General features: G+C 43.7%; 2 protein-coding genes across 2 annotated transcripts; both read left to right on the top strand.

Annotated features, from left to right (window-relative positions):
* The first annotated feature begins 184 nt into the window (after positions 1-184).
* On the top strand, positions 185-14,184 carry SNRPA1 (small nuclear ribonucleoprotein polypeptide A'). Its single transcript, XM_003940543.3, has 9 exons — positions 185-349; positions 2,686-2,833; positions 3,790-3,868; positions 8,036-8,082; positions 8,353-8,455; positions 9,071-9,150; positions 9,562-9,637; positions 10,336-10,429; positions 13,251-14,184. Exons 1-9 carry the CDS (start codon positions 268-270, stop codon positions 13,307-13,309), a joined length of 768 nt encoding a protein of 255 aa, XP_003940592.1. The 5' UTR covers positions 185-267; the 3' UTR covers positions 13,310-14,184.
* A 3,227-nt stretch (positions 14,185-17,411) lies between these two features.
* SELENOS (selenoprotein S) lies at positions 17,412-23,907 on the top strand. The gene is made up of 6 exons (XM_003940542.4): positions 17,412-17,594; positions 18,245-18,379; positions 20,587-20,693; positions 21,412-21,501; positions 21,599-21,677; positions 23,244-23,907. The coding sequence occupies exons 1-6, from the start codon at positions 17,519-17,521 to the stop codon at positions 23,321-23,323; spliced, it is 567 nt and encodes a 188-aa protein (XP_003940591.4). The 5' UTR covers positions 17,412-17,518; the 3' UTR covers positions 23,324-23,907.
* Positions 23,908-25,650: the final 1,743 nt, after the last annotated feature.

The following is a 25,650-nucleotide window of genomic DNA, read 5'->3' as shown; positions in this document are numbered from 1 at the left end:
GTCTGGAATCTGAGGTCCGTCAGACTCCAGATACACCCCAGGAAAGAACCCAGAACCAGACACGTGCCCCGCGCGTGCGCCAGGACGGCGGCCAGAACACTCCCGGGGGCGTGGTTCTTCGATTGCTTCGGCCTGGCGGTCGAGCTGCGCGCGCACTCTGCGGATGCGATTGGTGCTGCCTGGCGGCGGAGCGCGGGGCACGCTGGGACGCGTCGCTGGCGGGAGGCAGCGGCCTTTCGGCTGCGCTGGGAAGCCGGGGGCGGCAGAATGGTCAAGCTGACGGCGGAGCTGATTGAGCAGGCGGCTCAGTACACCAACGCGGTGCGCGACCGGGAGCTGGACCTCCGGGGTGAGTCCGGGGCCGCGGGCGGGCAGTCCCCGGGCGGCACTGCGCCGCCTTACGAGCCGCGCTCCGCCGCGTGCACCGAAGGCCGGAGCTCGGCCCGCGCGCGGGTGAGTAATCTGGTCTCCGATCGGGCTGCGCCGAGACCGCCGGCCTGTTTCTTGCCGTTGTTGCCAATCGCGCATCCCGTTAGGCTCCTGGGAGCCTTCTGTTACCGCCGTGCCTCCTGACAGGCACGGGCGACTTCGTTACTTCCTGGTTTGTACTCGTGGGGCTCTGTGAGGCCTTGCTTGGCTGTTTCGTAGCCGACTCAGGGCCGGGAAGAGCGACTCATTCATGGTGATAACGCTAGTGCAGGGCGAGCGATTGGTTCTTAATACTTGGCCGCCGGGTGATATTGCGAGTGTAGATAGGAGATGTGTTCATTATTCTTAATGTGATGGAAGAAACTAAGTCCCCGAACAAAAGCGATTGTTTACCCCAGTATTTTCTACTTAGTAGCTTTAATTGTCTGGCGTTTCCCCTATGTGAAGATGTTTTAAAGATTGAACTGTTTCACCCAGGCTTCCAGCGCCGGGTGCTGTATGTAAGTTGTGGAAGCGCTCACAATTATTTAGATTCCTGTACTGTTTGAACCTTAGTAAGACTTGATAAGCAATTGGGAGGGCAGCTAGCTAGTTGGCATTTCTGGAGACCGCTTTAGAAAGAATGTGAAGAGCAACTTCTCTGGGGATTAAGACCATGCAATCGTAGCCTGAGATTAGTTCCTACGGGGACCTATGGTCTCGGGATTTCCTTTGATTTCTTGCTGACCTTTGGGAAATCCCAGTGTTTTGTGTTGTATTGCGTTGAGATGAAGTGTTCTTTCGCCCTGGCTGGAGTGCAGTGGCGTGATCTCAGCTCACTGCAGCCTCTGCGTCCCTGGTTCAAGTGATTCTTGTGCCTCAGCCTCCCGAGGAGCTGGGATTTCAGGCGTGTACCACTGCGCCTGGCTAATTTTTGTATTTTTAGTAGAGACGGGGTTTCACGATGTTGGTCAGGCTGGTCTTCAATTCTTGACCTCAAGTGATCCGCCCCCGTTGGCCTCCCAAAGCGTTGGGATTACAGACTTGAACCACTGCGCCCAGCCCCCAGTTTTTTTGTTTTGTTTTGTTTTTATTTTTGTTTGTTTTGTTTTGTTTTGTTTTTGAGTCGGAGTTTTGCTCCTGTTGCCCAGGCTGGAGTGCTATGGCACAATCTTGGCTCAATGCAACCTCCCCCTCCTGGGTTCAAGCAATTCTCCTGCTTCAGCCCTCCCCCCAAGTAGCTGGGATTTCAGGCATGTGCCACCACGTCCGGCTAGTTTTATATTTTTAGTAGAGACAGGGTTTCTCCATGTTGGTCAGGCTGATCTCGAACTCTTGACCTCAGATGATCCGCCCACCTCGGCCTCCTAAAGTGATCGGATTCCAGGCGTGAGCCACCGCGGCCGGCCCAGTATTTTTATTTTGTTGAATTTAAGTTTCTTAGAGAAAGATTCAGTTGAAGAGCAAATCATCACTTACGGTGATCTCTGCCATTATCTCTTTATGGAGTGCGTGCAGTGTTGAGAATACTAATTTTGATGCAGTACTTGTATGTAGTACAGCTCTGAGTTGTGTACTTTAACTTCGGCTGAGTTTTTTTTTTGTTTGTTTGTTTGTTTTTTTTTTAATAGACCTTGCTTCTTCGGAATATTTCTTTTAGCTCCTAACATAATAATGCCCAAATTAAACAAATTAACATTTGAGTGTTCACAGTGTGATTTATTACTGTATGTAAACTATTGACCTCCAACTCTGAATTGGATCTGGGGGAGAGGATGGAGAACTGTCATGCTATCTTGAGGCTGTTCTGATGGGTTCTAAGATTCTGGCCTGTGGGGGTGCAAGAGGTGGAGAACTGTTGTCCACGGTGTTTGAACCTTGTTTGGGCACTGAAACTGAGCAGCCCAAAGTGTAAATTCCTGTTGTGCCGCTTCCGCCTAACGAGCCCTGAAGATGTAGAACAGTGTGCACCTTGTAAATGGTCTTATAAATGTTAGCTAACTATCTCACCTATTATTATTGTCTTTGTCCTTGTTGCCATCAGACTGTAAGCTTCATGGCACTGGGGACTTGCCACTCTCATTCAGCATTTTATCTCTAATACCTTATACAGTGGCAAGGCATAGGTAACATGGTGTAGGTGCTGGGTAAGTAATACTTCCTGAATGAATGAAGGCCTGGAGTCTGCTTACTCTGAAATACTGCTCATCTTTTAAGGGGCTATTGAGTTATATTAATACCTCTTGTGTGTGTGGTTTTTTTTCCTCCATTTCACAGGGTATAAAATTCCCGTCATTGAAAATCTAGGTGCTACGTTAGACCAGTTTGACGCTATTGATTTTTCTGACAATGAGATCAGGAAACTGGATGGTTTTCCTTTGTTGAGAAGACTAAAAACATTGTTAGTGAACAACAACAGAATATGGTAAGTGTCTGCTGGGAAAGTCATGTTTCCACCTACAGTAAATGTTGCAGTGTTCCCTGAAGTTGTAGCACATACTACCAGTTAAACCTACGTTTATTTTTTTTTTTTAATTTTTATATTTTTTCCATAATGGGAGCCATATTCAATATATGTTTCTTCTTAAAATGAGAAATGAACTTTTCCTTTAGCGATCCAGAGATTAACCTGGCATTAGTCTAGTCTTACTTGTATCCATTCAGAAATCGTGTATTTTTATTTTCATGGTAAGTTTCTAATTTAAATTAAAAACATGGTGCTTTGTACACATTTTGGCTTCTAAAACACTTATCAAAGGGGTCATAGTAAAAGGATATATAAAGGTAACAATTATATTTTTGACTGAGCTTCTCTTATTTTTTTTAACTGCAACTGATTTCTAGACTGTTAATTACTGAAATTGAGGTCTTTTTTGGCCCTGTCTTCACCAGCTCTGTGTAAACTTAGTTGGAAAAAAAGCACTCGGTTTATAGATAATATCTTTAAAAGTGCTGGGTGGTGAGTGGGAGTTCCTTCAGATAGAAATCTTTCTCACAGGTTCACCCCTCCCCTATAGTATAGTTGTGTCTTGTACCTGAGCTGTGAATGCAGAATTATTTGCATTTCTGTGCTGCCTGCACAAAAAGTCATGAAGTGAGTTAAGCAGTTCGTGCCACCCAGGAGTTGCACCTTTTCTCAGGTTCCGCTAGATGGTGTGGCAGAATTAGCTCCAGGCAGTGTCCCGTAGGCCTGGGTTCGTCCCACTTCTGTTACTGACCCTGTGGCCTCAGAAAAGGGTTCTTTTTGCCTTGTTTCCTCTTTGTCAGGGTGTTGGAAGAAGGATCTGTAAGTGTCTCTCTGAGATCCTCTGAGTAGGGAGGTAGATAAAATTGTTAGCTTATTTAATTTTCATTTTTACTAATACTCTCTTTTTATTTTAGCCGTATAGGTGAGGGACTGGATCAGGCTCTGCCCTGTCTGACAGAACTCATCCTCACCAATAATAGTCTCGTGGAACTGGTAAGCCGCATAGAAGGAAAATGTATTTGGTGGGTGGGATTAAAGGTACTATGTGCTTCCTACAAAAATTTACAAATTCTAGGAAATCTCACAGAAAATAATCTCATCCTCTTTCTTATCTTTTTCCTAATTCAGGATCTGGGCCTTTTGGGTTCTGCAACTGTATGTTGCAAATATTTTCCTCTTCTTACTTATCTTTTGACTTGGATGTCTTGTTAGAGAAGTTCCTAATTTAGGTACAGTTCAATTTATGAATCTTTTCCTTTATTTAGCGATTTTGATGTTTAAGCTTCCCCTAACCCAGGGCCATAAAGTCCTATGTTATTTGCTAGAATTGCAGTGTCCAGTATAGAACCAGTAACTACAGATGGCTACTCAAATTGAGATGTGCAAGAACTATAGAACACACACTGGATTTCAAAGACTTAAGTGCAAAAAAAAGTAAACTCTCTCAGTAACTTTTTTTATGTCAATGTTGAAATGATAATGTTTTGGATAATGGCTTAAATGGCATATTACTAAAATTGGCTTCCCCTATTTATTTTAACATGGCTACTAGAAAATTTTAGGTGACATGTCTATGTGCATGAAATCTTGTTGAACAGTTCTAGTCTAGAAACCCTGCTTTACTCCTCTTTAGATGAACAGTCCACTTGGAACTGATTTCCTTAGAACTTGGGGCACGTTCCCTTTACACTATGTGGATATGATTATTTTGACCTATTTATTTTTATGCTTTTTAAATTTCTGCTCTTTGTATCTAATTTTTAACATAATTGAGATACTGTATATTGCATTGTAACCTAAATTTTCACTTAAACACTGGATGTTTAAATTCATGTTGTAGGCCAAGTGCCATACCTTCTGCCTGTAATCCAAGCACTTCAGGAGGCCAAGGTGGGAGGATCAGTTTAGCCCAGGAGTTCTAGACCAGCCTGGGCAACATAGTGAGACCTCTTCTCTATGAGTAATTTAAAAAAAAAAAAAAAAAAGGCTGGGTGCAGTGGCTCATGCCTGTAATCCCAGCACTTTGTGGGGGCCGAGGTGGGCGGATCACCTGAGGTCAGGAGTTGGAAACCAGCCTGGCCAGTATGGTGAAACTCTGTCTCTACTAAAAATACAAAAACTAGCTGGGTGTGGTGGTGGGCGCCTTTAATCCCAGCTTCTCGGGAAGCTGAGACAGGAGAATCGCTTGAGCCCAGGAGGAGGAGGTTGCAGTGAGCTGAATTCTCACTACTACACTCTAGCCTGGGTAACAGAGGGAGATTCCATCCGCCCCCCCCCCCCGCCAAAAAAATTAGGCAGATGTGGCAGCATGTATCTGTGGTCCCAGGTACTCGAGAGGCTGAGGTGGGAGGATCGCTTGAGCCACAGCAGTTAAGGCTGCAGTGAGCCGTGACCGTGCCACTGCACTCCAGTGAGGGCAATGGACTGAAACCTCATCTCAAAAAAAAAAAAAAAAAATTATATAACTTAATTTTGATTTATGACCTGACCTTCCATATTTCCCTGATTGTTGAGAATGAACTGTGTTCACTCCTTGTGGACAAGGTCCATAGCATCCTTCAGATTCTCAAGGAGATGCTTAACTACAAACATAAGAAAGCACTCCCAAAGTGCTGGAATTACAAGCATGTGCTATGCGCCCAGCCAAACACTTCATCACTTTTTGGATCATCTTCAGTGGTGTAAAACAGTATCAAGCTCTAGAGCTCCCTCTGGTGGTTTTGTGACATATTTGAAGATGGTCCATGGCCATGTCCTTTCTAAAGTGTGTGAAGTACTCAATTCGAAATACACATTTATAGGCAATGTGTCTCATGATAGGTGCTGTTAAAGAACTTTCAGTTGTATTTAAAGCTCTTTGCAAAAATGAAGACTCTTGGGCTTAATCAGTTACTGAAAGAGGTACATTAGAATCTCACAGCATGGTAGTGGTTTTGACTGTCCTGAAGTTCTATTGATTTTAGTTTTATATATTTTGAAGTTGCCTTATTTGATACATACAAATTTTTAATTATTAATATCTTTCTGGTGAATGGAATCTTTTTATTATGTTGCTACTCTCTTTATTAATGCTATTTACCTTGAGGTTTCTTTTACCTGATATACCGAAACAGTCTTTCTTTTGGTTAGTATTTGCATGATAAATCTTGTTCCATCCAAAGTTCTGTACCTCTTGTATTTTAGATTTATCTCTTGAAAACAGGGTATGGTTGGAATTTTTAAAATCCAGTCTGAAAGCTCTTTAACAGTTAATTCACTTAAAGTGAATTGTTTATATTTCATCTGTTTACATTTAATGTAATTACTGGCGTGTTCAGTTTGTCTTTTCTCTGTTCTGGGGCTTTCTGTTTGTCCCACCCATTCTGCCTTCCTTTTTCTCTCCTTTATTGTACGTGCTCTCTCTCTGTCATTCCATTTTTCCTTCTGATGGTTCAGAAATTATTTACTCTCTTTCAGTCTTTAGTTAGCATCCTAGGGATTAAAACACACATATTTATCAAAGTTTAAAATTAAATGCTAAGATCACGGTACTGTGACCTTCAGCATTTAATTTTAAACTTTGACACGTTTACTCTCTTAAACATACATACAGTGACCTTCAACATTTCAGCACCCATCAGCTTGTTCCATATTTATTCTTTTTGGAAACCCATCACTACATCACCATTATGTTTTACACTGTGTATGTCACAATATTATCACTTTGTTCTTTTTTTTTTTTTTTTTTTTTTGAGACGGAGTCTCACTCTGTTGCCCAGGCTGGAAGGCAATGGCATGATCGCTGCTCACCGCAACCTTCACCTCCCGGGTTCAAGAAATTCTCCTGCCTCAACCTCTCGAGTAGCTGGGATTACAGGCATGCACCATCACACCCTGCTAATTTTGTATTTTTAGTACAGATGGGGTTTCTCCATATTGGTCAGGCTAGTCTCAAACCCCCGACCTCAGGTGATCCACCTGCCTCAGCCTCCCAAAGTGCTGGAATTAAAAGCATGTGCTATGCGCCCAGCCAAACACTTCATTACTTTTTGGATCATCTTCAGTGGTGTAAAACAGTATCAAGCTCTAGAGCTCCCTCTGGTGGTTTTGTGACATATTTGAAGATGGTAGCTTGCTTTTTGAGAATTTCCGGCCCCGCTCTCCCTGTTTATATCTGTACTTTTTTTCTCATTGTGCCAGTTGCACACACACACCTTTCCCTTGCCATCTACCCAGTCTGGATCTGTTCAGCAGTTTCTGTCCAGTGCAGGGCCATGTTGGGACATGATTTCTGTCAAGAGTGAGGGCCCAAATTGCTGTTGCCATTTCACCCTTTATCACAGACCCCGGATGTCATCATTGGAACATGCTGGTCTTTTGCCTGCTTTTCTCAGTCACTTTGGAGTTCTCCAGTTTGGCAGATGGTTCCTCGCCATCCCTCTGCTTCTTCCTGTACAAAGACTGTCACCGGGCAAGTCCTGTTGCTCTCGAAACGGGTTGTCTCTGCTTGTTCCTATTTTAGGGTTATTGGCAAATGTCTTACCATCTAGCTTGGTTGTGGCTGTTGACCACAGGTTTTCATTTTTGCTGTCCTTCTGCAAATGTTTTATGGAGCAATTGGAGAAGATTCAAAAATCACCCTACCTTCTTTCCATTAATTCGGTCATTTTTAAACTATAGTATTCCTTGTCCTTGCAAATTTTATTTAAAGAGATCCGCGGGGGCGGCTAGGAGAAACGTGCCTTCTTTCAAAGGATGGTACGCCTTTGTTGTTCTTAGACACTGAAGCTGGTGCTAGCAGAAAAGCCCACCTTCCACTAAGATTCTGGCTTGCAGTTGTGCGGTGAATAGCTTGCTCCAGAGTCCCATCAGCTTTGCCATTGTTTTCTTTTCCAAATCGTTGCTCAGCAGCCGCTTTGAGATTGCCTTAGGGAAGCAATTTTTTGTCTCCTGCTGTTGAGACGGAAGCTGTTAATGCCAAGATTTTAGGTTTAAGAAGCTTGAATGTATTCACCAGTAGAAATTATTTAAGCATTTGTGATGTGCTAGTATTGGGCTTGGTGCTAGAGAGTAAAAGTTAAGTAAATAAAGACAACGTGGATACTTGCTTCAAAATCACTCTCCATTTCAAAATCTCAAAATAGCATGTGGTATTTCTTACCGGTGGCTGTTGCTTTACAGGGTGATCTGGATCCTCTGGCATCTCTCAAATCGCTGACTTATCTAAGGTATGGGAATTATGCATTTTGACAAAATAAATGAAGTCCTTTAAAATAACATTGCCTTTACCAGCCTTGACCTTAATGTAATCAGTTAATTTAAAGTGCCTGTTAAAAAGAAATATTGAGTATGTTTCCTTAATGTTAAATTGTTACAACGTTGAAACGTGAAGAATGTGGGTGTTCCCTTGGTTTATATGTGCCTTAGACTATTCAAACAGACCTCTTGAGTGCTGTGCCGTGAACAAGATTGGCATTGTGTTATTCCTTTTCTTTTAGTATTCTAAGAAATCCGGTAACCAATAAGAAGCATTATAGATTGTATGTGATTTATAAAGTTCCACAAGTCAGAGTACTGGATTTCCAGAAAGTGAAACTAAAAGTAAGTAGTAATTCGTTGCCTGTGAGTCATTGGAGAGTTGTGTTTTTCTTTATACTTCTATTACTGATTATTAAAATTGTCTAAATGAGTAAATTTTGCCATTAGTTTTTAATAAAAACAGGGGCGGGGGTAATGTTATGTCAAATATTTTCTCATTTCAGAGTTTATGGTAGAATTTTGAGTTAGAGCTCTTTTATGTAATGCTGGCCATTCCAAAGTTTGAAAAATGTTGAGGCCACGGTGAACGCTCTTAACAGTGGATTGTCTGCTTAGATACATTTGCAGTGGAGAACTTAATGTAACCCACTTTTGTGCAGCTCTGATTGTTAGAATGGCTTTTTCCCCTTATTAGAAGTTTATTATTTTATTATCTATTTCATTGCCTTCTTAGTTCCCTGGGAGCCCATCCTTGGAACTAGGAGAGTGAACTTTCTTCAGGGAACTTTACCAAAGAAGGAAGACCACTGTGTCTTCTTTTAATTTGACATTGGCTTTTTGGTATTTTCACCAGCCCAGAGTATTGTAGGAGAGTTCACTTCCATGTCTTCTGAGGAATGCATTTAAATGCATGTGGTATTCCTATTTCCATTAACTCTGTGTGTGGTGTCGCTGTAGGAGCGTCAGGAAGCAGAGAAAATGTTCAAGGGCAAACGGGGTGCACAGCTTGCAAAGGATATTGCCAGGAGAAGCAAAACGTAAGATACGATATCCAACTTAACTCTACTTCACCTTCAGAAACATGATCTGATCTGTCTGGCAGTTCGTCTCCTACCAAATTAACGAAAAACTCTGACATATTAATGTGGTATTAAATTTGAGTGCTCATAGTCCAAGCACATCAATGGTCCATACATCACAAAACATTTCTACCAGGTTAGCAGAGCAAATATTTCAGTAGTTGGTTTTAATGTGATACTATATACATCCTATTTTCTGTATAGGAAGATGAACTGGGTGGTGTTTCTGAAGGAGAGAGTTCTTGTATCAGTTTGTTAACAAAGATAAGATACTACACTGGTTGAATTACTTTCAAAGCCTTTTGAAAGTAAAAGAGAAGCAACTTCTGTTGGTCTAGGTTTAACGGTTATGTTTTTCCCCCTCTTAAGTTTTAATCCAGGTGCTGGTTTGCCAACTGACAAAAAGAAAGGTGGGCCCTCTCCAGGGGATGTAGAAGCAATCAAGGTAATCATGTGTTAGGGTTCTTGGACTGGAACGAGCCGAGATGGGTTCAGAACACAAAGTTGGATAATAAGCATTGTCCGAACATTGCAGACTTCATTTTCCCACAGTTGTTAGCATACAGCAATATTGCTGTTTAGGAAAGGAAAAACTTGCTTGAAGTTATTATTTGATCAGACTTGAAATTACACGAGGTAATTGATGTGGAGGCAGCTTTGTCTTTCTCATTTTCCAGGATGCATTTATCATTTCTAACAGTTACTTACCTTGGTATGCTGTCTCAGTGTTTGCCTTAATTTTTACTTTAAAAGATTTGCTGTCTGGCAAATAATTTTGGCTAATCAGTAGGGACCCTAGTTTTATAATGTTGCCTCCTTAAATTATTCAGTAGTTCCTTCAAATCATTATTCAAATAATTTAAATAGTTATTTCATTTAGCAACAATTTTAGGACATGTAGAGTGATTATTTGCTCTCTTTTATAAGAGGGCCTGCATCTCCTCCCCAATTTTAGAAATTTGTGATTTGGCTTCTAGTTTTATTTCTGTATGCCAATAATATTCTTCCCCCAACACCAAAGTGTTTAATGTTCCAAATGAAGAAGTTGCTGTGAATTTCTGTAGGTGATTGATACTTAGTTTTCTGGGTAGTTGATACTTGGTTGAAGTTAATCATCCATCTCCATTGCCCTCTGTCCTCCAGAATGCTATAGCAAATGCTTCAACTCTGGCTGAAGTGGAGAGGCTTAAGGGGTTGCTGCAGTCTGGTCAGATTCCTGGCAGAGAACGCAGATCGGGTGAGCAAACAGTGTTCTTTGTGCGTTCAAATTAATGTTACACTTGGTGTAACTCTCATAACCATTTAGATGTTATGACCAGAATGCTGGAACAGTGCCTCCTTACATCACATCTAATACATGAAATCCCTTTAAATGCTCTTTGAAGATTAAGTATTGGATGAAGAAAGTTAAGTCCTAGTGCTGTGGGGGGTTTTATGTAAAAGTTGAAGCTAGCATTATTTCAGCCATGGAGTGAACTGAACACTAGAGATAGCTATTTGGACGTTTGCCTATCTATATGTGTGTGTGTGCATACTAGCTCAGTAGTCAGGAACACGGGCTCTAGAGCCAAGCAGTCTGAGGCCCAAATCTTAGCTTCACCAGCACTGCCCTTGGACAAGTTTCTTCAAGTCTGTTTTCTCATCTTTAAATCTACGTTAATAGTACCAAACCTCAGAAGGTTACGGAGAGGCCCAAGACACTGCACTTAGTGCAGGGCTCAACATTAGCGAGTTTTTGATAAGTGGTAGCTATTCTACTATTTGAATGCCTGCTTTATGCTGGGCAGCAGGTGGGGCACTGGGGATATCAAAAAATACTCAAATACATCTTGCAAGTTTTGATATGAATGTAACTGGGGACCTCTACTTAGACTGCTATCTTGGGGAAAGTTTCTAGGGAAATAATGTTTGAGCTGTAAGCTAAAAATGAAAAAGATATTTTTTTAAGAACAGTGACTTTCCGCTGGGCGCGGTGGCTCAAGCCTGTAATCCCAGCACTTTGGGAGGCCGAGGCGGGTGGATCACGAGGTCGAGAGATCGAGACCATCCTGGTCAACATGGTGAAACCCCGTCTCTACTAAAAGTGCAAAAAATTAGCTGGGCATGGTGGCACGTGCCTGTAATCCCAGCTACTCAGGAGGCTGAGGCAGGAGAATTGCCTGAGCCCAGGAGGCGGAGGTTGCGGTGAGCCGAGATCGTGTCATTGCACTCCAGCCTGGGTAACAAGGGCGAAACTCCGTCTCAAAAAAAAAAAAAAAAAAAGAACAGTTACTTTCTACTGTATGGTTTGTGGGCCTCTGAGAGTCCATAAGATCAAGCCTTTTTTTTATCAAATACACCAAGGTGTTACTTGTTTTTGTACGAACATTTGCACTGCTGGAGCAGTCAGAGGTAGCACTGTGGGCACCTCAGCAGGAATCAAGGCAGCAGGCTAAACAATAGTTGTTATATTCTTCCCTACTCTGCACTCCCAGTAGAACGCATGCCAGTTTCACTTAAGAGTGTCTTGGATGCAGCAGTGAAGGTTATTAAATGTCACTCCTCGAGCACACGGCTCTGATACTCCGGGTGAGAGCGTGGGGGTACACATGTCTGCACACTTGAGTTGGGTGGCTATCTCCACGCACTGGGCAGTTGTTTCAGTTGAGAGGCAGCTGTTAACTGTCTTCTAGCTGTCTTCTCAAACACGATGAAATGAGCCTGTCACTTCAAGGAAAACAATTGAAAATTTAGGATTTCAGGCAAAAATTAAAATTTGGAAAACTTGTATCCACTGCTGTAACCTGCCAGCTTCCCAGTACTTAAAAGACTTTTCTTCGGAACTCAGTAGTAATGTGAATGCATGTGAATTAGTGGGTGTGACATTTTTGATGTGTAATTAAATGTCTCAACATTTGGAAGATCTGCAAAACCCAGGAACCGCTGTTTTCCAAATGATACAAAATCATGTACAGGTAAAAGATTTGTTCAAGATAAACCAAGTAAAGTATGAAAAGTTCATTGGTAAGGTTTCAGACTTCACACTGCTGTCTAACCTTTGGGAAGCTGCTATTTGTCAAGTTTTAGCATAGTATCCAAAAAGAATATCTCTTGTTAGCTGCATTTTTTTTTTTTTTTTTTTGAGACAGAGTCTCACTCTTTTACCAGGCTGGAGTGCAGTGGCATGATCTCACCTCACTGCAACCTCCATGTCCTGGGTTCAACTGATTCTCCTGCCTCAGTCTCTTGAGTAGTGGGACTACAAGTGCGTACCACCAAGCCCAGCTAATTTTTGTATTTTTAGTAGAGACGGGGTTTTACCATGTTGGCCATGATGATCTCGATCTCTTGACCTCCTGATCTGCCCTCCTCCACCTCCCAAAGTGCTGGGATCACAGGCATGAGCACCACGCCCGGCCTAAAATGTTTCTCCCTTTTCTAACTATATGCCTGTGTGGCCAAATTTTTGTCATGCTCGTCAAACAAAATAGCATATTGCAAGGGATGGAATGATGAAGCCAATACAAGAATCCAGCTGACTGATGTTAAGTCAGACATTCCTAATTTTCCCAAACAATTGAAAGGGTTACAACCCCTCCCCCCAATACATTGACCAAAATATCTGCCATAACAAATGTAACATTTTTTGGTAATTGTTGCCATATTTTCCTAATTTAGAGACAGTAAAGTCATTGAACTGTTGCCAATATCTGGCATGTAGAAGGTGCCCAAATGTTTTTGAGTATTTCCAGTTTCTTTGCTATGGTAGTGCCATAAAAAGCACACAACTGTAGACTTTACCTCCACAAAAATGAATTCTCATCAACTACAGTGGGAGGCAGCAATTCTGAAACTTTTGTGACCCTTTTCCTTTGAAACTGATCATCCCTTCCAGTACCAGCCAAAGACAGACTAGACTGTCCCTGGGCAATAAGCTCCTCAAAGGCAGGGGCTGCTTTTGATCTGTTTGAACCTGCTTCAGTGCCTAGCAAACAGGGGCCACAGAACAAGCACTCACATGCTAAGGAAATAGATTCTCTAAAACTGATTCTACTTTTGGTTTTGTGGTTTTTCTTTAGGGCCCACTGATGATGGTGAAGAAGAGATGGAAGAAGACACGGTCACAAACGGGTCCTGAGCGGTGGGGCAGATGTATAGCAATAGGCCCTCTTGGAACAAGTCCTGCTTTTCGAACATGGGATAATAGCCTTGTTTGTGTTAGCAAAGTGGAATCTGTCAGCATTGTTGAAATACTTAAGACTGCTGCTGATCATTTTGTAATATAAGTTTTGAAATCTAAATGTCAGTTTTCTACAAATTATAAAAATAAACTCCACTCACTGTGCTGCCAAGTTGTGTGTCATCACGGTGTGTTTGCAGTGAGGTGTAAGGATGTGTTTCATTTGTAAATGTGGGAGGGCAGCATTTCCTCGGTAGGCTCCTGGGCTGGGTAAGTCCAGCTCCTGCGGTGTCACGAACATGCCAGTAAGGCCACCTTTTCTACCCCCACGTGGCCCTTGTGTTAATGCAGACTTGCCCGTCGCTCCGGCTTCTGATAGGACACTGAAATGATTCCGTATTTGGAATTGATTAGTGTGCCCCACTTATCCTGGTTACGTGTTGTTTTTGAGGTTTTTTTTCTTCCCTGAGCTGCTCTCCAACTCTGGCTTTAAGTGATCCTCCCACCTTGGCCTCCTCAAGTGCTGGGAGTACAGGCCTGAGCCACTACCCACCCCTAGTTTTCGATATGTACGTAGTTAACATAAAGGTCGCACGGAGAGTCTTCAAGAATGTTTGCTGTTGAAAGGGGTGTAACTTACTCATATTTGAAGAACACTACTGTTTGATTGCCATCTCTCCAATCTCCCTTGGCCACGACAGTCGTAATCCCATCTTGTTGCATATACTTTTATGAAAAGCTTGGCACTTTCTCAGTTAGCTGTTGCCACAATAATGCTGTATAACAATCCACCACAAAACTCAGGGGTTTTAATAAACCACTATTTATTCTTAGAGTTGGCTCTGCTTATCACTGTAGGTCTGGATTACCTGGGGTGGCTTGGTTTCTTTCCAGGTCTCAGATGAGCCAGCTCACCTGGCAAAGGCACAAGAAGTAAACACTAGGGGCTTCTTAGGGCCTACCTACATTCAAAACTGACACACTGAATTCTGCCTACTTGCTCTTAACCAAAGCAAGCCATCTCACCAAGCATACAAAGTCAAAGGATGATGGGGATGTAGACTCCTTTCGCCTTTTATAGCACGATATGGCTGTGAGAAAGAGTGACAAATTAGGGCCAGGCATTTAGCCTATGACGTTCAGTGACAGGTGGCAGTTCTGGTTACTGTCTACCTTTGTCCTATTTTTGCAAATAGTACCTGAGCAATTACATTGAGCAAAGTGTTTGTTGAAATACCTTTCTAGTTTCAGACAAGCCAAGCCAGGCGAGGTTATAACACCTGATTACAGGCACAAAGGTAACATAAATGCCTGGCTAGGATGAGTAACTTCTATCAATAGAACCAGGCGTCCCCAAACTACAGTCCGCGGGCTGCATGCGGCCCCCTGAGGCCGTTTATCCCCCCCGCCTCACTTCAGGAAGGGGCACCTCTTTCATTGGTGGTCAGTGAGAGGAGCACAGTATGTGGCGGCCCTCCAACGGTCTGAGGGACAGTGAACTGGCCCCCTGTGTAAAGAGTTTGGGGACGCCTGAATAGAACTGTAAACAATGTGCTGGGAACTGAAACAAGTCAAGTAATTCAAAATCTAGTAGATTTTAGTGGAATATATGTTACACTGTATGGACATATGTATACAACACTAGTTCACAGTAGTTTACAAGTATACGTTGTATATGTTTAGAATGTGCTTTATTTTCATGAGTTAATACTGGTTTCTGTTTTATATGGCAAAGTTCTGAGTGAAAAGGATTGTTGCCTTTTTTAAATGATAGGACCTAAATGTTAGAATTTATTCCATCTTTGTCATTACAGACATTACAGGATAGGGCAGATAAGGCAAAAAAAGCAAAAGTCCCTTCATTTCACCAGATGCAACATTTTGGCATTTTGATAATGTGTATGTTGACATAACTCATTAACATGGCTTGAAAGCCAGCAACCACAAATCTTTGCAATTTAGAATCTTCCTTCATAATCTTTTTCTTTCTTTCTCTCTCTCTCTCTCTCTCTCTCTCTCTCTCTCTCTCTCTCTGTGTGTGTGTGACAGAGTCTTGCTCTGTCAACCAGGCTGAAGTTCAGTGGTACAATCTCAGGTCACTGCAACCTCCACCTCTCGAATTCAAGCAGTTATCTGCCTCACTCTCCCTAGTAGCTGGGATTACAAGCGTCCACCACCACGCTTGGCTAATTTTTGTGTTTTTAGTAGAGACAGGGTTTCACCATGTTAGCCAGGCTCGTCTGGAACTTGACCTCAGGAGATCCACACACCTCAGCCTCCCAAAGTGCTGGGATTACAGGTGAGAGCCACCATACCTGGCCAGATATTTCTGTAGAGATGGGATCTTGCTGTGTTTCCCAGGCTGGTCTTGAACTCCTGACCTCAAGTGATCCTCCCACCTCAGCCTCCTAAAGTGCTGTAGGATTATAGGCAAAAGCCACCACTCCTAACCCACTGCAGAGTCCTTGAAGCTCTCAAGTCTTCATCTGACACCTTGTTCAGATGGGGAACTGTGTGTTAAACCATTCTGTTAAGTTACTGTATAAAAATAAAACTGCTCCCAAGCATTGATTGAAACTGTTTTGCTATGAGCTTCCTGAAAGAAAAGTGAGGACCTAACCATTTTTTTCCACGAACTATGATCCCAGTACAGTGTACCTAATGTCCTTCACAGCCTAACAAAAGAGGTCACGCAACCCTGTTCATCCTGTCTAGTTTGTCAGTATTTAGATTTAAGGTGGATTTAAAGCTAACCTGAGACTGAGGATTGCAACTATAATCCTAAGAGGTCATCCAGTTTAGTACATAAATGTTCCTGCAAGATGCCAGAGCAAGCGAGAAATCACTCTGAAGCAAATTAAAGAGTGATGATGGTTCATCTTTTACAAGTGAAAGGCAAATATGAAGAAGGAAATGATATTCTCCCTCCTAAACTTATTAAATTGATAAGCTATCTTCACAGCCTTTACGGATCACATCCAGAGTCCTCAATTTGTTGATTGAGGAGTGCATTTTCAAGGTGGCCAACAGGGAATTAGACTTTTCAGGCTTTTTTTTGCTGTGGCATCATGAACTCCAGCTCCCCTTCATTGCTTTCTGAACATATCGCTGGGAAAGCTTGATGAGGTCAGTGCACAAATCCCGGCAGCCATCCCCCTTGAGGGACTTCTTGGCAAACCCGCATTGAAGAAGTGCTCGTTGCACTCACGCTTCATGTCAGGGTTTGCCTTTCCCACATTGCTCCTGGCAATGGTGGTGACGGAGCACTAGGATGTTGTCACCTGTTTATTATTTTTTCATTTATATTCCCAATTCCCAACCCTTCTTTTGAGACACATCTAGGTATGTGCACTGCAAATGCTTCTCCAGAAAAACCCAAGGTCAAATGTCAAATAGGATGGTTATGGTCACCATGAAAGTGGCGACATTTGAGTGGTGGAAGAGGGTGCAGAACAGTAGGTAGAGCAAACAGCCAGGACACTATTATGAATAACTGTGACAGTGTCTTGTGTTACAGTATAATTCAACACAGGTTAGAGCCGTTACCATGATCGTTTTTTCCTAAGAGGTTTTGATTTTGGAGATAAGAATCTTGAGGATCAGTGGGGACTTTCTTGGTCTGAAAGGTATCACCGGCAGCAGGAGCAGGAGGCTGTCCACATTTCGTGTTTTCACCTGTGGGAGTGAACGCTGGCTACAACCCTCAAATGCTGCGGGGAGTCAACCTACTGAGCCGTTGTCCAATGTGCCCAGGGCAAGGATGTGGGTGCAAATCCTGCCTCCGGGGGGCCCTGACCGCCTTGGCTTCGGTGTCCTATTAGGAAAAAGAACGGAGAGATTCGGTAGGAAATCCCTAAAAGAGGTTGGTCCTCCGCCCCTACTCAGGCCAGGAGCTGGCGTCACAGAACGTGCCCGCCCTAGTCCCAGAGAGTGTGGCCGGGATTCTCCCCCCCGCCACGCCCTCGGCCACGCCCCGGCCACGCCCCGGCCACGCCCCCTCTGCGTTAGGCCCAGCGTCGGGGCGGGGTCGACCTGCGATTGGCCGGGACCGTAATCGCGTCCCGGCGCGCCACGTGTGCGTAGAAGCGCACAGGAAGCGCCCTGCTGGAGGCGCGGTAGCGGGGCCGGGTGGCGGCGGCGGCGGCGGCGGCGGCGTCGACGACCGTCATGGAGCGGGAAGAGGAGCCTCTGTCCGCGCGGCCGGCCCTGGAGACCGAGGGGCTGCGCTTCCTACACGTCACCGGTGAGTCGCTGCGCGGCAGCAGGGCACGCGCGCCGCCATGATCGGTGAGTCTTTCTCCGCTGCTGGCGGCGCCGGGGCCTGGGAGCTCTGGGAACTGTCGGGCGTTGGCGCTGACGCGGGCTCTGGGCAGCGGGCCCGGACCTTGCGCGGAGGCCTCGCGGGAGCCGCACTTCCCTTGGCGGCTCGGCTGGCCCTTGTTTGCGCAAGTCTTTTTTGCGAACCAGGCTCTTCCTGTTGCAGTTAGAGTCTCTCGGCCCTTGGCATTTGCCTCCGGGACCTGCCCCGCACGGCCCCAGACACACTCCTAACTCCCCGCACTGCCACCCCCTTTCTATGTGGTTCCCTAGGCCTGTTCAAGGCCTCCGCCTTCCTGGTTCAGATGAGTTGCTCTTCATTTTTCAAAACCCAGTTGTTGTGCCCTCCACCCCCTGACTGCCCCCGACTCCCCAGTTGGTTGAGAAGTCTCACTTCTCGGAGATCTCCGAATTGTCGCACTTCTTGTTCGTGTTTTAACGATCTACTTGGGAGGCTTTGTCCTCAGCTAGACCATGGAGGCTTTGAGGGCAGGAGTTACACTTTGTTGAGTCTTAGGGAAAAGTCAGCTGGTAGTGCCATTTTTGGTTTTTTGAAAACTTTTTTTTTCTTTTCAGTGGGCTCCCTGCTGGCCACCTATGGCTGGTACATCGTCTTCAGCTGCCTCCTCCTCTACGTGGTCTTCCAGAAGCTTTCCGCCCGGCTAAGAGCCTTGAGGCAGAGACAGCTGGACAGAGCTGCGGCTGCTGTGGGTTAGTGCCTGATAACCGAAACGAAAGCGGTGGTTCTGCACCTCCTCCTCTTATTAAGAGTTAGTCTCTTATTAAAAAGTAGGACGGGCCGCATAGCAAGACCCTGTCCCTATTAAAAAAATAAAATAGGCAGGAGTGGCGTTACAAACCTGTAGTCGCAGCTGCTCAGGAGGCTGACGCAGGAGCATTTCAGTCCAGGAAGTCAAATCTGCCGTCGGCTATGATTGGGCCGCACTACACTCCAGTCTGGGCAATTGACTGAGACCCTGCCTTTAAAAAATAACAGTAAGAAGTATATGGTTCTCGGCTGGGCTCGGTATCTCACGCCTGTAATCCCAGCACTTTTGGGAGGCCAAAGCCAGCACATTGCCTGAGGTCAAGAGTTCGAGACCAGCCTGGCTAACATGGTGAAACCCCACCTCTACCAAAAATACAAAAATTAGTGTAGCGTGGTGGTAGGCACCTATAATCCCAGTTATTGGGGAGGCTGAGGCTGGAGAAATCGCTTGAACCCAGGAGACGGAGGGTGCAGTGAGCTCAGATCCTGCCACTGCACCCAGCCTGGGCAACAGAGTGAGGCTTTGTCTTTTTTTTTTTTGTTTTGTTTTTTTTTTGAGACGGAGTCTTGCCTTGTTGCCCAGACTGGAATGCAGTGGCGTGATCTCGGCTCACTGTACCCTCCACCTCCTGGGTTCAAGCGGTTCTCCTGCCTCACCCTCCCAAGTAGCTGGTATTACAGGCACATGCCACCACACCCAGTTAGTTTTTGTATTTTTAGTAGAGGTGGCGTTTCACCATGTAGTTCAGGCTGGCCTCAAACTCCTGACCTCGTAATCTGCCCGCCTTGACCTCCCAAAAAAAAAAAAGGGCTGGGTGGGGTGGCTCACACCTGTAATCCCAACACTTTGGGAGGCTGAGGCGGGCTGATCACCTGAGGTCAGGAGTTTGAGACCACTCTGGCTAACATGGTGAAGTGCTATCTCTAGTAAAAATACAAAAATTAGCTGGGCATGGTTGTGTGTGCTTGTAGTCCCAGCTACTCAGGAGACTGAGGCAGGAAAATCGCTTGAACTCGGGAGGCAAAGGTTGCAGTGAGCTGAGATTGAGCCACTGCACTCCAGCCTGGGTGACAGAGCAAGACTCTGTCTCTGAAAAAAAATTAAAAAAAAAAAAAAAAAAAAAAGTAGTATATGGTTCTCATGTGTATAGGGGGAAAAAGAACATTTTTTCTGCTTCTGAAGCTGATTTCGGTCCATGCGTAATATTTTTCTGTTTCAGAGAGTTAATGAAATGGAGAACCTACCTGATGGTGCACTGAGTGCATGTCTTGTTGGATGGCTTTTCATCTATAGGCTGGTTTAAAATGGAAACATTTTCTCTACTCGTAGGTCTGCCTACTAACTCTGAGTTATCTCTAGAACATTTTGAGAGAAATAACAGGCAGCCTTATTTCTTCACGTCCACCTCAGTTTGATTTTCACTAACTTATCCATCAGACCTGATTTCCAGTTACATTTACCTGTTTAAAAAACTCATTATCTTTGAAAGGTAGGCTTTTCACTAGTTAGAAGATACAGTTTCTGTGGACGTATCCAAAGGAAATGCTACATGTTTTTAGAATAGTGATTTAGTATAAATTGTCATTCATCTGAGTCACTGGTACTAAGATTGAGATGGTAAGCTTTGTTTTACAAACCAGATAAAAATACAGGTTAAGCTGGGGAGTTCATTTCCATTCATAATGCTATTTGGAAAGATTTTTCTTTCTTTTCTGTAGAAACAAATACCTAAGAATCTTACTCCTGGGCTAATTAAGGGATGGATGATTTAGAAAACTTTATATTTCCTTGGTAGTCTTCCGGGATTCTGGTCAACCTAGAGACTGTGAGTGTTATTGAGGTACCCAAAATATGCTCTGTGTGGCCATCATCCCAGGCTTTATGAATTGGTATTGCTCAGGAGAACTCAGAAATTGACACTTCTAACAGGTTTCTGGTGATGCAGATATTTGGAGCTAAAATCCATGGCTCAGCAACAGACCCCTGCACGTCGAAGCAGTAAAATATATGCAGAGGGGTCAGGATTACGCATGTAAAAACATGTTTTATTGTCTAATGTCGATACCTCTTTGTACTTTTAATAATGCGGACACTCAGAAGTTTCTATTGTACAAAGTGCTTGATCTCAATTTTTTTCTGACGTTTCAGAACCTGATGTTGTTGTTAAACGACAAGAAGCTTTAGCAGCTGCTCGATTGAAAATGCAAGAAGAACTAAATGCTCAAGTTGAAAAGCATAAAGAGAAACTAAAACAGGTAGCACCTGGTTTCAGTTTGAATATGTACATAGAAATTGGCTGAGGCTCAGTGGATTACAATGGCTGTCTGTGTTGTCTATAAGCTTCTAGGACCAGGTCCGGCCCCATTAGATTTAAGTACTTCAGTTCCTACCATGTCAATATTGGTGATATCAAGAAAAATACACTATTGTTAGGGAACAGTAGGTGTGTGAATATTTTATAGTGAGAGGTACAGAGCGCAGGAGGAGGGACAGGTTGGAGCAGGGTACATGTGAGTGTGTGTGCGCATGCCTGTGTCTTCCACGTTACCAAAAATGTCCTGAGAGACGTGAGTTTCAGAAGAACGTGGAGTCAGTCATTTTTTTCATGAAACATTTTGTTTTCTTTAATAGCATACAAAAAAGTGCCGGGTGTGGTGGCTCACACCTGTAATCCAAGCACTTTGGAGGCCAAGGCGGGCAGATCACCTGAGGTTGGGAGTTCAGGACCAGCCTGACCAACATGGTGAAACCGTGTCTTATAAAAAAAATTAAAAAAAAAAAAGTGTACAAAAACCAAAGCTGTTCTTTGTGAGTTAAAATCATACCGTCAGATCACAACAGTTATATTAACCAAAGAAAACGAGGGTGGCGTTTGTTCTGAAAAACACTTAAATTAGGAATTGTCAGTTACTGTTGCCTTTGAGAGCAATGGCAGTGTATGAATTCTTTCTGTACAATGTGATTGTTTCTCAGCTTGAAGAAGAAAAACGGAGACAGAAGATTGAAATGTGGGACAGCATGCAAGAAGGAAAAAGTTACAAAGGAAATGCAAAGAAGCCTCAGGTGACTGGAGACTTCGGCCAGCTGGCATTTTGCAATAGATGAAGATTGCCAAGTAGAATGTTTCCGTTGTTTCTTACACTTGTGTGTATTTAAACAGGAGGAAGACAGTCCTGGGCCTTCCACTTCATCTGTCATCCCGAAACGGAAATCGGACAGAAAGCCTTTGCGGGGAGGTGGTAAGCACCACTGATATCAAATGTTAACAGATTTTCAACACTTACAGGATATAGTTACCTTTTATAAACAAGACTGTTTCTTTGTGCATAAATTAAGACCAATTCTTTAGGATTTTGAAGATTCAATAAAGGAAACAGATGCAAACCACCTTCTAGGCCCTCACTAAGTACTTGGAAGGATTGTACTTGTATTACAGTATTCTCACTTGATGCCTCTGCAGTCCCATAGAGGGAGAGCTAATTAGGATGAGGAATTCTCTGCCAGTCTTCAGATGAGTGTCAAGTATCTGGAACACAGTGGGTTTGGCCTTTCTAGCCAGGACCACCATGTTTCTTGCAAATAACAAGGAGTGGCAGACAGATGCTTTTTTTTTTTTTTTTTTTTTCCCAAAGCTTTTTCCTGTGTGCAGCACTGCCCTGGGGACTCTGGGTGGTGCCGTAGCAGTCTGTCTTCATCCCATCCCCAAGAATTTCCAGTCTGGGAAGATGGGACTCACAAACAAAAATAAGCAATCTTCTGTGATTCTGGCTAAGGGTTGCAAGTTACTGCTGAGGAATGAGAGAGCAAAGACACTAGAACACTCTAGAACACTTCCGGGGCGGAAGACTTCGTATTCTCTGTAGGAGGAGAGAGGGCGCAGCAGAGGCCTGGAGACCTGATGGTGTCTGTGAGGACTGAAGAAAGACTGGGACATTGGCCACAAACTTGGCTGACCTTACATGCTGAGCTGTAATTCCCTTTGTGTGAGGAGACTAAACCTGGCTTGCTGTGGAGAAGGTGATACATCTGGAAAGAAAATGCTATTTTTAGATGGTCCTGCTAGAAGCTTATTTTTAGACGCATAGAGGTGATATTTAGGCTAGGAATGGAAATCGTAGAAGATGGAATGTGTGCATGGCCTCTTTCAGCGTCCCCAGCATTCCTGAGCTGGGGCTTTGACTAGCCTGGTTTTACAAATAGGGAAACTGAGGCACAGGATTTTTATTGCCCAAAGATTCCACTACAAGTAAGGAGTAAAACCAGCATATTTAAGTTCTGGCTGACCCTAGAACCTGAGCACTCAACCAGGTCCCCGGTTGTCCATTGACTTTGGGAAGCTCAGGCGGGAGTGGGGCAAGGGGAGCGGGGAAGCACACAGATGACCTGGCTCTGACAGGTAGAAGTGTCAAGTTTCATTCTGTTTTGATTTTTTTTAATCCGTTTTCTGTAGCTTGAACAGCCCTTACTTGAATGTGTGAGTTTCAGTGTGATAGGAGGCTTCGTACAATTAAATCAGGCCATCTTGAGGAAGTTTTTGGTGACTGTTTTGCATGTGTTTTGGAGGTTAGGACAAAGAAGTTGAATGACTTCTTTTTTCTCCACCAGAAAATCAATTGAAATGGCAATCACAATATAAAGGTTTTTGTTTTTTTTAAGTAGTAGCTAAAATTTTTTAAAATGTACCTTAGAATCCGTATCTTTGCAGTGCTTTGCATGTCAGTCAAATAATTTTATTTTGGATATAGAATGTTCCCAGATCTTCAGATTTTTATCCGTACTGTTTTGCTTCCTTTCTGTCATCCCAGGTTATAACCCTTTGTCTGGTGAAGGAGGTGGAACCTGCTCCTGGAGACCTGGACGCAGAGGCCCGTCGTCTGGCGGATGAGGCTAAGAATCTTGTTAGTGTAGCTTTTGACATTAGCAAGATGAATCCTTAACCCTCGATTCAATTGCCTTACGCACGCTTTTCACAGTGACTAGCCAGGGGGAGGTGGGGTTTGTTTCTGTTCATAACTACACCTGCATATGTAAGGGCTCCAGGCAGCAAAGGGTATAGATGTTGCCACTAGGCATTATGATCTGATCATGTTCCATTTGGAGACAGTGATTGCATTCATTGATTTCATGGTTAATTGCTAGTTGTTAGGTAAAGGCCTCTAGATGATTAGCAATCTAAAAGAGTAATGATATTTTGAAGTTAGAAATCTTGCTGCCAGGACAGTCTCTGTGATGGGTTGCGTTGAATGATGTCTTCCTTAGCAATGGTGAGCCCACCAGTGAGGATTACTGATGCAGACAGTTGTCGGGGTTTGTTTCTGTATATTTATTTTTATGTACAGAACTTTGTAAAAATGAAACTGTAATTTAAAAAAGGAGGGTAACATTTTTAGCTTCTTTCAAGGAAATTTGTGGACTTGAATTTGTCTATCCAACATTAAATAGCTTTTTGTTTCTCACAACCTCCAATTATTACTATTTCTCCATTTACTTATTGTTACTTTATTTCTTATTACTTAGAAATTATTACTTATTTCTCCATTTATTACTGCTTACCCAAAATAAGTCTGGCAAGTGGCAGACAGCTGTAGTGATTTGGAAAGTTGCAGGCTCCTTGGGGTTCATCCAGAAAATCAGATGCTTCGAGTCGAGTCGCTGAATCACCGGGATAAAGAAGCATCATGCCTTGAGGTTCGTCATAGGCTTCCCGGGTTTCTTCCCGTCGTCTCAGTTAGTCCCTTTCGCCACGACTCATCTGTTACGCCTTTGTTCAGAGGCGCTATCAGGAGTTTTGGATAAAGAGCCAAATAGTAAATATCTTAGAAGTCACGGGCCACATATGTGCTCTCTTAGGTTTTTATGTTTTTAAGGGAGTGTTTTTAAAATGATTATTTTGCTGATGGGCTGGATTTGTGGACCCTGCTATAGAGTCTAAATCAGGCGTCCCCAAACTTTGTACACAGGGGGCCAGTTCACTGTCCCTCAGACTGTTGGAGGGCCGCCACATACTGTGCTCCTCTCACTGACCACCAATGAAAGAGGTGCCCCTTCCTGAAGTGCGGCGGGGGGCCAGATAAATGGCCTCAGGGGGCCGCATGTGGCCTTTGGGCTGTAGTTTGGGGACGCCTGGTCTAAATCATCAGAAGGAAAAACGTTAACCTTCAGAATAGGGGCAGTTCACTACAAAAGTATTCTAGAATGGTCTTATACATAAATTACTCAACATTTATTATCTCCTGCAGGTAGAATACTCTGTGATTGCTTCTTGACAAAGGGAAATACAGTCTGGATGTGTGAGACTTAAAATCTTTCGGGGAGAGCCCCCGAGAGGGTTGAAGGAGAGGAAGCAGGATCCGTGAGCAGTATAGTTACAGTAGGTTGGCATAGTCAAGACTTAGTCTTTGAATCTAGAGAGATTTGAGTTACATTTTGCCTTTGGAGGAAATTGGGGGTTTCAGGCCAAAGAAAGGGTCAGTGGAAACAAGGGTGGGCCTTGTGAGATGTGGGGAAGCCCTTGGATGCTCATTCCCCTTCAGGTGTGTTAATGGATTGGCTCCGCACCAGCACAGAAGATTTACAATGTGGGAAATGGTATACTTGGATTACAACGTTTCATCCAGATTTGTTTACATCTAGAGAGAACCCCTTGTAGAATACAAGGAAACTCCTTAACATTCTTCCTTGAATATGTTTTCTGTAGCTGAAATGTGTGTGAAGTGGCTGTCAACCACACATTTCACAAGTAGAGGGACTCTGGCTCGGGGTTTCATATGCAGCAGAGCGGCTCCCTTACTGCAGTCGGTCAAGAGCCCTCAACACAAGAGTTTGTTATAAATAAGAAAAGTAGAGGGGCATGTTTTAGTATACTATTAGATGTGACTGAGTACCTTGAAACCTGATTTTTTTTTCATAAATTGAGAAATTATCAAGTCATGAGCACATGGGAAGAAACAGTGCTTGAACTCCACATGCTCCCGTTATATCTAGCGCCTTTTAGTGCGGGGAGGGAAGGAGGGTGTCATGGAGAATTGATGAGATAATGGAGGGGAGAGGGCAACTTGTGTTTAATAGCATTTGATGAGCGCTTACCATGTGGCAGGAGTGTCCATTTCTATTTGGTCCCCATAGAATGCTGTGAAGTGGGTATGTTACTAACCTTGGTTTTCAGAAACTGAAGCTTAGATGGATTTTGTAACAGGTCCACAACCCTACTCA

The sequence above is a fragment of the Saimiri boliviensis genome, chromosome 5 (assembly GCF_048565385.1).
Source record: "Saimiri boliviensis isolate mSaiBol1 chromosome 5, mSaiBol1.pri, whole genome shotgun sequence".
In the NCBI taxonomy this organism is placed as follows: Eukaryota; Metazoa; Chordata; class Mammalia; order Primates; family Cebidae; genus Saimiri; species Saimiri boliviensis.
The sequence above is the reverse complement of the archived record's forward strand: the minus strand, read 5'-3'. Positions and strand labels throughout refer to the sequence as shown.